Source organism: Corvus moneduloides, chromosome 8 (assembly GCF_009650955.1).
Source record: "Corvus moneduloides isolate bCorMon1 chromosome 8, bCorMon1.pri, whole genome shotgun sequence".
Classification (NCBI taxonomy): Eukaryota; Metazoa; Chordata; class Aves; order Passeriformes; family Corvidae; genus Corvus; species Corvus moneduloides.
The window spans coordinates 21,077,231-21,091,300 of record NC_045483.1 but is presented as its reverse complement, the minus strand read 5'-3'; the positions used below and the strand labels follow the sequence as shown (position 1 = coordinate 21,091,300).

Sequence of the window (14,070 nt, the reverse complement as noted above, 5' to 3'; positions counted from 1 at the left end):
TAGCAGGATGGTTGTCCTTCTGAAGTTTTGTGCATTTTTGAGGGAAGTGGTGGGGGGAGAGAGAGAGAAGTCTTGAAACCAAAATCTGACCTACTTCTGCTTCTCTCCACAGCTGCCAAAAGCCTGCTGAACAAGAAGTCAGATGGAGTGAAGGTAAGTTCTTGCTTTGCCATTTCACTGTCTCTCCCACCATCTGAAACAGGAGGCAGCCACTCTCTCTGGTGCCCGTCCCCTTCCAGGGTAAAACCACAGCCCTGTCCTGTGGCTGGGATTGCTTATAAACAGTGTCTTGTTATGGAAGCCTGGGTGGGATCTTAGTGTTCCCTACATGCACAACTAGCTACATGCACTGTTGTAGCAGGAGGAATTCCTTTTCCCCTTCCTGTGATGTATGGAGAAGTGGTCAGCACTGGATTAGAAAGACCAAGGACTTGCTCAGTTGTGACACATGCCTCTGACTAGTCTGTTTTGTTCAGTGCAGAGTGATGATATACCCAGCAGACCCCATGGAAGTTTTTTTGTCTACTCCCTTGGACAGATGCTGAAGGTTGAGCTGGGAAGAAGGGTGGGGAAGGAGGAGCCTCCAAATGTTCATGTTTGGACAGAACGGAAACTGAGTATTGCATTAAGAGTTCAGTTCATGTGCCTGAAGTTGAGGCACTTTTCTGTTCCCTTCTGAAGGGAATTACTTTTTCCCCACTTCAATGTCCCTCTTTGTGTTGCATGGTCATAATTTAATTCTGGAGGATACATAGGCCCTTGCAAAGGCTCTGTTGTTGCAGGCAGCAGCCCTTTACCATCTGGTACTGGAGGAGAGATAATTACAGTCTAGAGCACAGTCCTCCCCTAACTCTTCCAAAGGATAATTGTCCCCCACATGGAAAAGAAGAGTTGGGTTTATTTGCTTGCATTTTTCTTTGAAGTCCAAACCTTTCTCCACAGCTGTTAGGTGGAGCAGTTCATCTCCTGGTTTAGCACTGTGGACAGTCTTCATTCTCCCCATGCTGGGAGGCTGACATTCACACTGCAGGACCAGCACACTTGTTCTCTCCTGCTTTCTGAGCCTTTTTCCATTTTAATGAGGCTTTGTTCCCAGAGGCCTCACAGTACAAGCAGGCTGCTGGAAAAAGAGGTGTTTTCAGAAGTTACGGGGTTTTTTTTGGGAACTATTCTAATAAAACATGCATTCTTACAGTTCTGCAGTATTCTTCCCTACTGACACCCAAGTTTTGGGGTTAGTTTTTTTTGATCAAAATGCTCTATGAAAATGCTGTTCTTGCCCTAGGATTCTTGTCTTTGAAATGTGCCAGCAAGAGTGAGCTTTTGGCCATTGCACCAGCCTGCCTCTTGAACAGACATGCATTGAACGCATGCACACTAATACAGCAAGTGTGTTATAGTTGCTGCATTTGTTGATATTGAAAACATTACAGTAGAATTCCAGTGGAATAAGAATGGATTATCCCAAATGTTGTGAACTGTGAACCAACAGCTGCTTGCTTCAAAATCTTGGGTCAAAATATTCAAAAAATGGACAAAGGATGTGCATGTAAATCTTGAGGCACAACTTCCTGATAGTGTAGTTACAAGGAGACCCTGTATGTTAGAACCTTCCAGCTCCATGGAAAGCTTGTGGTGTTTGGTTCATGGAGTACACCTCTTCCTCTGTGTCTTCCTCTGTGAAAAGGATAATTCTAGATTTACTTTTCTTCAGCTCTTTGCAGTATATGTTGTTCCTCCTATGTGTAATTGAATACCTGTAAAGTGGAAGGTATATTAGAGAGCATAGCATTCTCTGTTCATGGTGAATGAGATTTTCCTCAGGAAACCACTGCTTTTGCAGGACACTGGAGACCTGCAGTCAAGAGTCTGCATGCAGCTTCCTCCCTCCAAACTCTTACAGCAGTCTGGCTTTGCAGTGTGAAGTCCAGTGTTGTCCATGAGGTGCTTTGCTCATGTTCATCCTGGGCTGAGGGCCCTCAGGAGAGGAGTTTAAGCTTCCCATTTTCCCTAAATGGTGTCTATCTTCAAGTGTGGGTTTTGAGTCCTCATTTCTGTAAGTGTTAAAACTCAGAAATAATAATATATTTCTTATTAAAGCTCCTGTTTTGACTTACTCTTCTGCTCAGTAATACAGAATTTTAAAAGTACAAGTTGTTTTCCCCCAGTGCTAAGCTTGGACAAGATAGAGAGTGGGTAGTGGTCTGTGTATGTTTGTAGGACATCCTTAACACTTCTGTTGTAGGATTTCTGTGTCTATGTGCTTATCTCTTTCCTTGCCCTACTGTAATGGGTGCTGCATCCCATTAGTCGCCCCATGGTAGCGTAGCCCTTTACCATGTCCATTTGCTTATTGGAGCAGTACTGGCCCATTGGCTGCTGGAGACAATCTCTGTGCTGGTCACTGGTTGGTGGCCTCACCATTGTGACCAGCATACTTGTCATGTGTTGCTCCTTTTGCAGGAAACTTGTCATTTTAGCTCCACTCACTTTCTCACCCTGTACAGTTCTGACAAACAACTCTGCCAGTGCCTGGCTGAGTTGGGAGCATCTGGTCTTACTTGCAGCAAACGATGATTTTCTGCCCATTGCAGTAATGCAGAGCACAAATACCGTGGCTTGAGCACCAACCAGATTTTCAGCTTTGCGGTGTCCTTTTCACTCTCACTTCCTATATAAATTATTCTAACATCAGATGTAGGTTTAGAACAAGCACTGCATGTGGTAGTTTTAACTGTAGTCTGCTGCTGACCACATGCCATCTGGTTAGGCTGTTTCTCATGTTTCCTCCAGATAAGCAGACTGGTTTGTTTGATGGTTGAATTTTCTGTTTGTTTTTCTCTTAAAACCTTCTTGGAAATCAACTCTTTATGGAGATTTGAGAGAAAATACATTTCAGTTTCTTCAGTGGTTTTATCTGATCCAGGGTGACTATGTACCATGAGGCTGTTGTCACAGATATTCACAAAGTAGATAAGAATGAAAGAGTATTTCTCTTAGAAGGAGTATTTCTTCCACAAGTGGATTATTACACTAGTGTAAAACTTAATGGCTTTAAAGACACTGAGAAAAAAGTACTGCCAGTTTGTATTAATTTACTTTCTGTTCGAGGTAACTTTCCCTGGTTTTTGGCTGGCATTCAGAGCTGTCTGTGCTAGAATTCTGGATTGTTTGACAAGTACAGTAGGAATTTCTATTACACAGTATTACACAATACTATGTAATTGTGAGACATATACATCTTTCTCAGGCTTTTTTCCCAATAACTCCGTGAAAATGTGTGTTGGTGAATTTCTGACGCAAGGTACAGCATGTCTTGCTGACTTAGCATAAATGAGAGAGGAATGATTTAATAGTCATACATGGTGATATGAGCATCTAGTGTGAGTTGTGTTGAGCTGATACATAAAAAAAGGCACAAATTTTTTTTCTCTAGCAATAGGCTCAATTCCTTCGCTGAAGAAAGTTTGACACTAAAGCTATGAAGATGCACGCATTTTACTTGGATCAGACCATTTTGGAAGGGAGTGGGAGAAAGAAAGAAAGAAACTTTTTTTTTTTAATTCCAATACTAGTGTGTCCACACTGGGGTTCTTTTGATAAATTTCCATGGATATGACCCTCTCTTCTAGCAAATTCCTTTCCAAAATCTATTTGAACCATTCCTGGTTTTCATTTTGCACTGTTGCTTCTATTTCAAGTACTAATTCTGCTAATTGGTAGATATTTCATCAGCTTGGCACTTGAGAACTTTTCCATTATCTTAAATAATGAATGATTTAAACTGCCTTGAATCTTAAATTCTGCCTGCTCACCAAACCTTTGTAGTGCTGCACTCACTTTCTTCAAGCAGAATTTGGATCCAAGCTGTTGGAGTAGCAGCAGGAAGGCCCAAGTTTTATCCTCAAGGAATATGCTTTCCTGCTTTCAAATCCAGAAAGTGAGACTAGAAGATACTAAGTGAGGAGGTGCAGAGCCATGTAACATACCACATATCTTGTGGTCATCACTGTAGGTCCCGGGTATTTTTTTAAGATTCTAAATTTATGAGCAACATTGTGCAGCTACCATTTTAAAATTTACTTTAGAGAGTTTCACATCAAATTTATTTGCTTTCTTGTTCCCCCTTCTGCCTGTAATCTGGACTTGCCATCTACTGTAAGGTGAGAGAGGGGTTAAGGAGTGGGCTGGGGCAAACACCTGGATGAAGATTAAGGACACTTTATGCTGAGTGTCCTTCCTCTAAGCTTGTCAGGGTCTGGGCTCTCTGTAGTTAGTGTTACAGTCTTACTGCTGATTTTTTTTTTTTTTTTTTGTCTCTGGGTAGCACTTCAAAGAGTCGTGCTCCCTTTTTTCCAAAGGGGTATTTCACTTCCTGCTCGTGTGAGAGGCTGTATGTGTTTCCAGTTCTAGCAGGGCCTGTCAGACCCATTTCTATAATCAGAATTTGTTAGTACACAAAGTGTAATTTTTAGTTAAGCATGTAATTATAATTATTTTTAAATTGGCCCTTCTCTAAGCTCTTTGTCAGTTTCTCTTTTTCTTTCTTGTTTACTTCTGGCCACTTGGGTTTGTGACTAGGAGTTATAAAATAATATCAATAATGTTCCTCAGGCCCACTGTAACACTCTATGTAGATACTAAATTGTGGAGTATGCTGTGGGATGCAGATTTTAACAGCATTCACTTGCAATGCTCTGCAAAGTCTGTTGATTTTCTGCCTTGTCTTTCTGCCACATGCACTCTGTTTTCTTTCCCAGTGAAAGCTGAATAACACAGCTGAAAGGAGGACTCAACTGAAAGAGTAAAAATCCATTTTTTGGTTTAACAAGGTTAATGTTTTAAAATCTGACCTTTATGTTACGTAACTGCAAAGAGGCACCAAATACCATTTGTTCTGCTGTTTGTAAGGAATATTGCAGTAAGTGTACATTTTATGCCTGATGGGTACCAGCTTTCCCTGCCCTTTGCCCGGTAAAGAGTATGTGAGGAAGGAAGGATGCTCTGTAGACTGACATGGCTGCAGGGAAAGCAGTTGGTGAAAGCATGCCTTAAACAGAGAAGGCACAGTAGCAAGGTGAAGCAACCTATAAAGTCTGCAAGGGTCATGTAACATCCACAGTGACCAGCAGGAGTTAAAGCTCCTATCTCTGTATCTGGACTTGTTATAATCTTAAAGCCATACTGTTTTAAAGATTGTTTATGGTGAAGCTAAACAGGGAGAACCAAGTTCATCTGAATAGCAGAGTTTCGTGCTGAACTGCTTTATGCAAAACACCTGGGGAGTCCTTCAGATCCCTTTAAGTGCTGACATCCAGTAGCACGTTATATTCACCTTTGATGCATTCAGTTTTTTCACTGCATTGTTGTAATGCCTAGAAACACCAACTGAGATCAAGGGTCCAGTTTGCTTAGCTAGTGGTGGCTAAGCAGAAAATCCCTGCTTCTTAGCTTGCAATTTAAATAGACAAGCTGACAAAAGGGCAAGAGAGAAGATGGATTGACAAAGATTAAATTATTTGCTCAGCATCACACAAAAGGGCTAAAGCAGAAGTAGAAATAGGACCTCAAATTTGCTGGTTCAGGATGACTCTCACTATGATGATCTGCTTTTAGTTCAACATTTTTTTCCTGCCTTAAGTTCTGAAATGACTATAGTCTCCAGAGGAATATGAGTTGCTGCAAGCGTGATATTTTAACATAAATACTGTCAGTATCAAGCTGGGGGAGAACTGCATGTGGAAGATAGAAACACAAAAAGCTGTCATAAAAAAACCAGCCACGTTAAGTTCCCAGGGCTGTGAATGGGATCTTGCTTGGAATCACTCTACTTCTTACAGTATGTATTGTGGAATGATTTACACTCACCATTTCTAGTATTGCTGCTATGCTGAAGAGACAGTGATTCTTCAGGTTGTCTTCTGTCACCTGCTGACTTCTGTTTATTGTTACCTAAAGCAAGACTCTTCCTTAAGTTTCACTGTAGAGGATCTGCTCCTCTTTTGAGATGAACACCTAAAATTCACACACATAATAAAAATAGAACTGTAACAAACATTATCCCTAGGTTTGTTGTCTGTACTGCTTTGGGAGAATGTTTTGTCACTCAGGTGTAGGGAAACCCTTAAAGTGTTCAGTGAGGTACTTTACCATAGGCTGTGTCTGCCTTTAACAATTCTATTCATTCCCTGGGGCATCTCTGTGCTGCCTAGTAATTCTTAGAGATGTATCTGTGTTATGGAAGGGAAAGAGAACTCTATAACTAAACTTCTGTTCTCTTATTTACTTTGCTAAGTTGCAGTCACATTAGAAGAAGAACAAAAAGCTTTGCTCACTCAGCTAGTCACCTTGGGAAGGTAACATAGATGGTTCTGATGCAGCTGTTAAGATGTATTGGGAGATTGATCTGGTTTTAGTAACTTCCTTGTATATGATTGGACTTAGTAAGTTTTGATGCTTTAGCACTTACTGCCAGTGCCTCATGTTGGCATTATCTAACCTTGTCTTGTGTTTTAGTAGTACTTTCATGCTCTGGTCATAACACAGACTTCACTCCCTTTTCATACGGCTTTTCTTCCCCATGTTATTATAGTAGCCAGTAATAATGTGCTTTCTGGGACTTCTACACTACATCATGCCCTGTAATAGACTAACACTGTTTTAAATTTAGCTTGTACTCTAATTAAATTCTGATCTGCAGAAGGTTCTGTCTCCTCCTGTGTCATTGTTACTTTTGCCTCTGTATAGGAGGGTTTTTGTTTTCTGCATGGCTTGGTTGTTTCTTTTCATATTGAACCTTTTGCTTGTATCTTAACATTTTCTGCCCCTTTTTTACTTTTGTAACTTACTGGAAATCTGTATGAATTTCAAGTGAGACTGTCTTTCTTAGAGAGAGGTTTACCTCAGTATCCATATAGTCTCTTTTTGTCTGGTGCAACTTACAGGATACATTAAAAGTAAAAAACTGAAGTTTTTCATTGGTGTGAATTTCCATTTTTCCCAGTTAAAAATTCCCTGTTGTGATAGGGTACAAGGATTCCTCTGTGTTCTTGGCCATCTAAGCATTGTATTCACGCACTGGTAGTACACGCTGTTTTAGCTGTAGCTTGAGGAAAAGCCTGTGGAGAAGCTAAATTGTCCTGAAAGAATATGAGAGGAATCACAAATTTTTAAACCATGTAGTGGCAAGCCCTATGTTGTGCCTCCATGAAGTGGAAGATTTGAGCGCCAAATGCTGAACAGATCAGAGTCTGTCTGTACTGGAATTAAAGATCAGATGAAGCAGAAGCTTTGCTACTTTGAGACTGTTCATGCAGTGGCTATGTGACTGTGGACTGTATGGTGTGAATAAGTGTGGTTCTGGTCTGGGTATGAGGTGAACATGGGCACTTCTGCTTTCAAAGACATGCCAGTCTCTGTGTGTGCTTGAGTTCTGATGTGAGGATAGCAGGGATGAAGGCAATATTCAAGGTAAGAGCTGTGAAGGCTCAGCAAGTGTATGAAGTGGGGAGGAACAACTCCATGGCCTGTACTGTGTTCACAGGCTGCTCCGGGGGGGGGCTGTGGTAGTATGCAGGAGTCCAGAGCTGCAGAGCTGAGCCCATGCCATTGTGGGTTTTGACTGGGGGGTGCTGTCCTACACTACTCTGTGGGCTAGACTGTAGTAAGCAGCAGAGAAGTAGCCTAGATAGTACCGAAGGAGAAGGGCAGATGGAAAATGTATGTGGAGAAGCAGGGAGAAGGAATAGCATTGTAATGCTGAAAGACCTGCCAGGCTCAGCTTGGGCTGGATGACACTAAGAGTTTAGTGAAAGAGGAGGGAAGTGCATGCTGAGACTTGTCTACTGGAGAGTGATGTTTGGTGTGAAGGTGTCTTTGAAGGTGACTGAAGATGCCATTGAACAAGAGCAGAGTCCAAGAAAGTTGAATAGTGTTTGAACCTGTTTGTTCTTCTCCCAGTATCTGAGAGTGCAAAGTGTTCTGGCTGTTGAGTGCTTCTGTCTGTCTTGTTTGAGCATTAATGCACCTTACCTCTCCAATCAGCCCCAAATTCTATGTGAGTGAGCCTTTCTCCTTCCCATGCTACGCACAGAAGTTCCTTCTTCTTTCTTTAGCCCCTGTGTGTGCCTTCCTGTTGTGCCCTCCTACTTACCCTCTAATTTGAGTTGCAGACACACCTCTGCATCCTCCAAATGTGAACACACAGGGGGTTTCTGCCTACCTCTTCAGTTTGGCTGGGGAAGCTGCCCCATTTTCTGAGGTGGGAGAGCACAGAGAGACACCCCTTGTATCCCACATCTTCTGCATATGTATTGCTCTCTTGTCTTCGCTCCTTATATCAGTGTGTGGGGCACCTATGTTCTGACCTCAGTGTTTGAGGGGATGGGGTTCTTCAGCCCTGCCCTCTCCCCTGGTGTGTAGCTGTGTGCTTTAATGGTGACGTCTCTCTGCTCCTTTTTGAGTGTCTGTGCATTTCTGCTGCTGCATATACCTGCCTCAGGGGAGCATTATTGGCAGGGGGGCCCTTGCTTGCACACTAATGTGTGAATAGTTTCTGTGCTTTTCTTCTCATCTCCTCTCTTCCCTTCTCTTTCCCTCTCTCAATGATGTGTCCAGAAAAGGAAGTCGAGCTCCAGTGTGCATTTGATGGTGAGCACCTCCCGTAAGCTGCCTGCGATTCGTACCTCCGCCATTTTCCATGCCATGCACGCTCGGCTTGTGCTCATCACCCTACATAGCATGTCCGTGCAGGGGGGCGGCAGGGGGGATCAGTGTGCACTGAAGGGTCCATGTCCTCACAAAAAGGGCTCTGTGATCCTCTGGCCACATATAGCTCCCATTTTGTGCAGAAAATCCAACTGCTGGCAACGCAGTTTGGCTATGCCTGCTCTGAGTGCGTAACAAAAAAAGACAGTGGTTCTCCTGGGCTCAACAGAGCAGGTGTGTGCCTTGCCTGGACATGAGGCTTTGTCATTCTGTTGCAGAGGTGCCAAAAAAGAGGAACAGGTGCTTTGCCTGGTGTTGGTGCTGTCATCCTTGATAGGAGCCTTGCATTGTAGAACAAACTGGGAGTCTCTCTAAATGTGGCAGAGACTGATGGGGCTCCACTGTTCAGATGAAATGTGTGAACACAGCACCACTGGGCAGCTCAGAGTTGCCGGTCACTCCTTTTTTTAGCATACTTACTGAAAAGGTTTGTCAGAGCCTTTATAATCCAAAACTTCCTTTTGTCCTGATCTTGTTTATGTATCCCAGCATGACCAAATACCCAGTAACTGTGTCCCCTGTCCCGTTCATTTTCTTTTTCATCCATCAAGGTGTTTGACATCTATAGAATTTGTCAAAAAAGTAGTCAAATCCACTCTCAAGGGTCCAAAGAGGAAATTGGCCAGTGTCATATTGTCAGGAGTCATACATAGCCCAATGACACACTTTGACACCAAGATATGAACAGTAACTAAAGTACAAAAGTCAGTTATTGTATTATTTCCTGTGCACAGAAAAATAACAGAAAATATTTCTCCTGTTTCCCAGAAGTGGGAGTGTTACAGTACTGAGAAAGCAGAATAATTGTTTTTGCATTATTACCTGGAAGATAATTCTCCTTCGATGACATCTTTAAACTATGTAAAAAACCACACAAAAAAAATAATCCCAAAGTACTGCTTTGAAAATCTGATGCGAGTGACTAACTTTTCACCAGCCCTGCCTTTATGTGGGGCAGAAGTTCACTGTGTCTTTCTTGCCCTTCTTTTTTGCCCACTGCCAGCAATACTTAAATTCCCTTTGCATGTTGTTTTAAAGCAGCTGGGATATGTAAACCATGTAAGCATCAGCGTCTGAAAAACATGGAAGCAGTGAAAGTGGCTGAACAACCAGAGACAGCCCATGTGTTGGTAGTTACTTTCTTTCAGTTGGCTACATGTGTGTGTCCCTGCGATATGAGCACTGGTCTGTTTTCTTGCACCCTCTGTGTCGTTTGTGCCTGTCTGTCTCTTGTCGAGCTCAGGAAATGTTGCCAACTGCTGTGCCAAAACTAATCACGTTACAGATCTTAAGAAGGGCCTAGCACCTTTTTAGGTGAATTGGCCTCTTTTAATTTGAGTTGTACAGAATTACCAAGGATTGCACCCTGGCCAGTGACTGATGTTGGCTGGCAGCGGTGGGGAGGGAGAGGTGTGCTGCCATCTCAACAGAGATGTTGGCTGTGCTGCCTGCGCCTCTGGAAAAGGAAGGCTGGCTTTTTCCAGGGAAGGGCAGTTGGTTAGATGGCCACAGGACATGAGTGTGTGCAGGAAGCTCAATATGTCAGATACCTTCCTTCACCTGAGAAAAAGCTGTTAAAAAAGCATAGGCTAAGCTGCCTCTAATTTCATTGGGGCTCTATCCTGTAGTAAAATGCCATCCAATTCTGGACTAGCAAACATGATACTTGGTCTTCTTCAGCCCACTGGCTGTGGAAGAACATGATGGGTGAACTGGGTGCTCAGTGCAGCCTGGAAGGTAGGCTGTGTGCTTTGGATGTGTGGGGGTTTGCACTTTATAAGGCAACATAACACACCTAACAGGCTGTTGTCAACTTTTTTCAGAACAGTGGTTTCTTGGATGTTTGGTTAGGTTTTGTTTGGTTTTTTTTTTTCTCATTTGGCCTTAGTTATAAAGCCTTCCAAAACACTAAAATTATTTTTGTATAGCTACTTTCATGCTAATTTTATCTTCTTATCCCAGTGGACTAAGAAAAATGGGTTACAATTTTCTCACTGGAAGAGGTTTGGACAATAGATCTCTGCATTAGGATCACTGTTTCTGAAGAAGTACAGGAGCCTCAGTGCTGTGTGGAGAGGTGGACCATTGTCAGAAGTTTGATTGTGTTTATGCCACAAAATAATTTGGGATTAATTTTTTCAGATTGATCTGTTCCTCTTTGACATTTACAGTGACCTGTCATCTCTTCTGCCATCAGGCTGGAAATATATACATAAAACAAAACTCTTGGAAGGCCAGAGTCTTAGGACAATGCAGGGATGTATAGAAAGAGGCAGCAAACAGTAATTTCTGTATTTCTCCTTTCTTAGCTTGGAGTTTGAGTGTATATGTTCTTTTCTTTCCCATGGACTTCTAAAGAATTCACTCCTGTCTCTCTCTCTTCTACTTCCTCCCCTCTCCACCTGCCCCATCTTCCTCTTTTATTTCTCCTCTCCCTCTCCAAAAGGGATAGTTAAGCCAAGACATGTTGCTTGTGAAGAAAAGTTGAATTATTAGTAGGTGTTTGTCAAGTCTCAGTCTTACGAGGTCTGTCACTGGTTGACATAATTATACCTTTGGCAGATGTTTTCCAGCTCAGCATTTGACTTCTGCATTCTTTGTGGTGTTTGTGGTGTGGTGATGAGGGCCTGATATTTTGTAATATGAGTTTGCACTCCCTGAGCACAGTGGGATAGAGAGCCACTGCAATGAAGGCACACTACTGTGAGCTCCCATCAGGCACCCCAGTCTGTGAACTGAGGAGTTTGAGTGAGGCTCCTGCAGTGCCAGTTTTGATCTTATTTGATCTAGCAGCAAAAGAGACATAGCCTGGTGCGGGGGTCACATGTGGGCTGGATTTGTTGGCTAGGAACTCTGTAATTATGGACACAGGTTTGGCTTCCTACAAACATAGACTTGGCTCATTCATGACATACATGACTCAATGGGATGATTCTTTTCAGCAAGCTGGTGATGGCCTCACTGTTGTGCTGTATGGATGCAGGAAACAGAGATTTTATTCTTCTACCACAGCTACAAGAGAGACTGAAGTGGGGAAAGATGAAAAGCTGCTGGGCACCATCCAGAGAACTTGCTACTTGTGGAACTACATGGCCTCTCCCTTATGTCCCAATCCCATTCCTTTCCATATTTTGGTCCTGAAGTCTCTTTGTTCAGGTCACAGCAGGGATACAACACATCATACATCACCTTTTCTCTACCTTTTCTAGGGCTGAGCACACTTTTACTTGGATCAATAGATTCCCTGAAACCCTCAGCATTATCACATAGCTAGAACTGTTTCTGTACACTTTGGGACACCTCAGACTTGACTCCCATTTGTGCCCTGTTTGAGACCATGACTATTGTGTGTCTCTCACTTCTGTAGTCTCTTTCTCTCAGGACAGCTGCCATCTCTCATTTCCTTCACCAGATATTTTTGTTAGTGCTCATTGCAGGATTCTCCCCATCCCTTTGGGCTGCTGCCTTTTTCCCTTCTGTTTTCCTTCCTTATAGCTCTAGCAGTTCATTCACATTTGGATTTTGGTACATCCCTTACAGCTTCTATTGCCTCTGGGGGAAGGATGATGTCCAGCAACCTGGGCAGCACTCCTCCTTCCTCCCTCTTCTTGGTGATTGAGCCTGTGGGGAGGGTCGGGTCTGAGGAGATGGCTGGGGTTGGAAGCAATACTGTCATTTTCTTGCTGCCTCTGCTGTCCAGCAGGGGAACTAAAACCATGTTTTTCTGTCTCAGCCACAGAGCAACAACAAAACCAGTATAGTAAGCACTGCAAAAGAAACACCCCCAGTGCAGACGTCCATGGTATCTTCCCCAACCACAATTTTTTTTCCTGTTTGGTTTAATTTTGATTCTGTCCTCTCCCCTTCTCCCCCCAAACCCCTTCCCGAGTGCTGCTTGTGCTGCTCTGTTTCAGCTTATGTTTCGGCTTCGTTCTGTCTGTGTCCCTGTGCTGCTGTGGGGCCTGATCACAGCCTCACAGGCTTTGGGATGGGGGTGCTGAGCAGAGCTGTGGTTGGATGTGGGGATCGCAGCTTGCCTGGACTTCCCTGTGTGCCACCCTGTATAGTTCTATGTGTCCCGTTCAGCTGTTCCTGCTGGCTTTGGGGAGGATGGTTTTGAAGAAGAGAGTGTCAGCTCCATCCACTCTCCAACACTCAGGAAATGGAGGATGGACTTCAGGACACCAGAGAAGAAAGGGCAGACAGAGGGTTTTTAGAAGAATCCTTTGCTGGCCTATTTGGCCTGCTCAGTTGAGTGGCTGATCTCCTGCAGCTCACTGACTTTCTGGGCTGGCATTTTTCTGTGGGCTGTGTGCAGGCTCTACGTGCCCAGTGCCGAGTACATGTGAACGGCACAGCTGGGGTGTGTGGCCTGCCTCAGTACCCGTGAGATCAGGCAGCAGTGCAGCGGGTGGCAGAGGCAGATGGGTGAGTGTACCGCACTGCCCAGCACTGTCCCTGATGCCCTCGCTGAGCCACCCCGCAAGAACGACAGCAATGGGAGGAGATCGTGCAGGATCCTGAAGTCTTGTCCTGGTAACGAAGGGATGAGTGCAGGAACTAGTTAGCATCGATAGGCCTGGTAGCTGCTTTTTGTTGTCTGTCTCTAGAGAGTTGGATTTGGCATTTTTGCAGGGTGGGGTGGGTAGGATTTGATGTTGGGTTTTTTTGTTGTAGGATGAAGGATTCCTGGGACACTTCATAATTTTCTGCTTTCCTTTCACTGGCTTTGTTCATGATGGTTTTGGTATTGAGAGAGCCTTTCAAAATTATTAAATATGGTTATTATTGAAATTGGAGCTCATTTCAGAGACTTTTAGAAAAATGTGCCTTTTTTCACAGCTCCTTAGCAACTCTTCTCTGAAAGGCACTGAGGTGGTCTGGCTCATGCTTTTTTTTATTATGGAAATTATGAATGTCCCTTTTTTAGGGTAAAATACTCAGCAACCTTTCCAAAAGACTGGGAGACAAAGGCCCCAGCCCAGCGTTATGCATTCTTCCCCCTCTCCCTCTTCTGAAGCATTTTCCAGTGAGGACACTGCTGAGGGGTCATTACTTCATGAAGGGCTGCAGAGGGTGCAGACTGGCTGCTTGGTTGCCCTCTGGTGTCTGTGCCAGCCTGGTTCACTGGAAACGAGTTGGGAATTAGGGGCAATTGCAGGGAAGCTGGGGGCTTTGTCTCCTTGTGACTGTGGCTTTTAGTGCAGCCTTTCTCTTAATGAAACCTGTGCAGGAAGTGTGTGCGCACGCACGCAGGCACACGTGTGCTGTTTGGAGTTTGTGATTTGATTTTATTTTTTTAAT

General features: G+C 43.6%; 1 protein-coding gene across 1 annotated transcript in view; it reads left to right on the top strand.

Moving 5' to 3' along the window:
- The window catches only part of CAMK2G (calcium/calmodulin dependent protein kinase II gamma), a 119,842-nt gene that overhangs the window by 91,416 nt on the left and 14,356 nt on the right, over positions 1-14,070 (top strand). Inside the window, 3 exon segments of the mRNA XM_032115569.1 lie at positions 113-153; positions 8,617-8,649; positions 12,500-12,568. Coding sequence (XP_031971460.1) covers positions 113-153; positions 8,617-8,649; positions 12,500-12,568 — 143 coding nt within the window.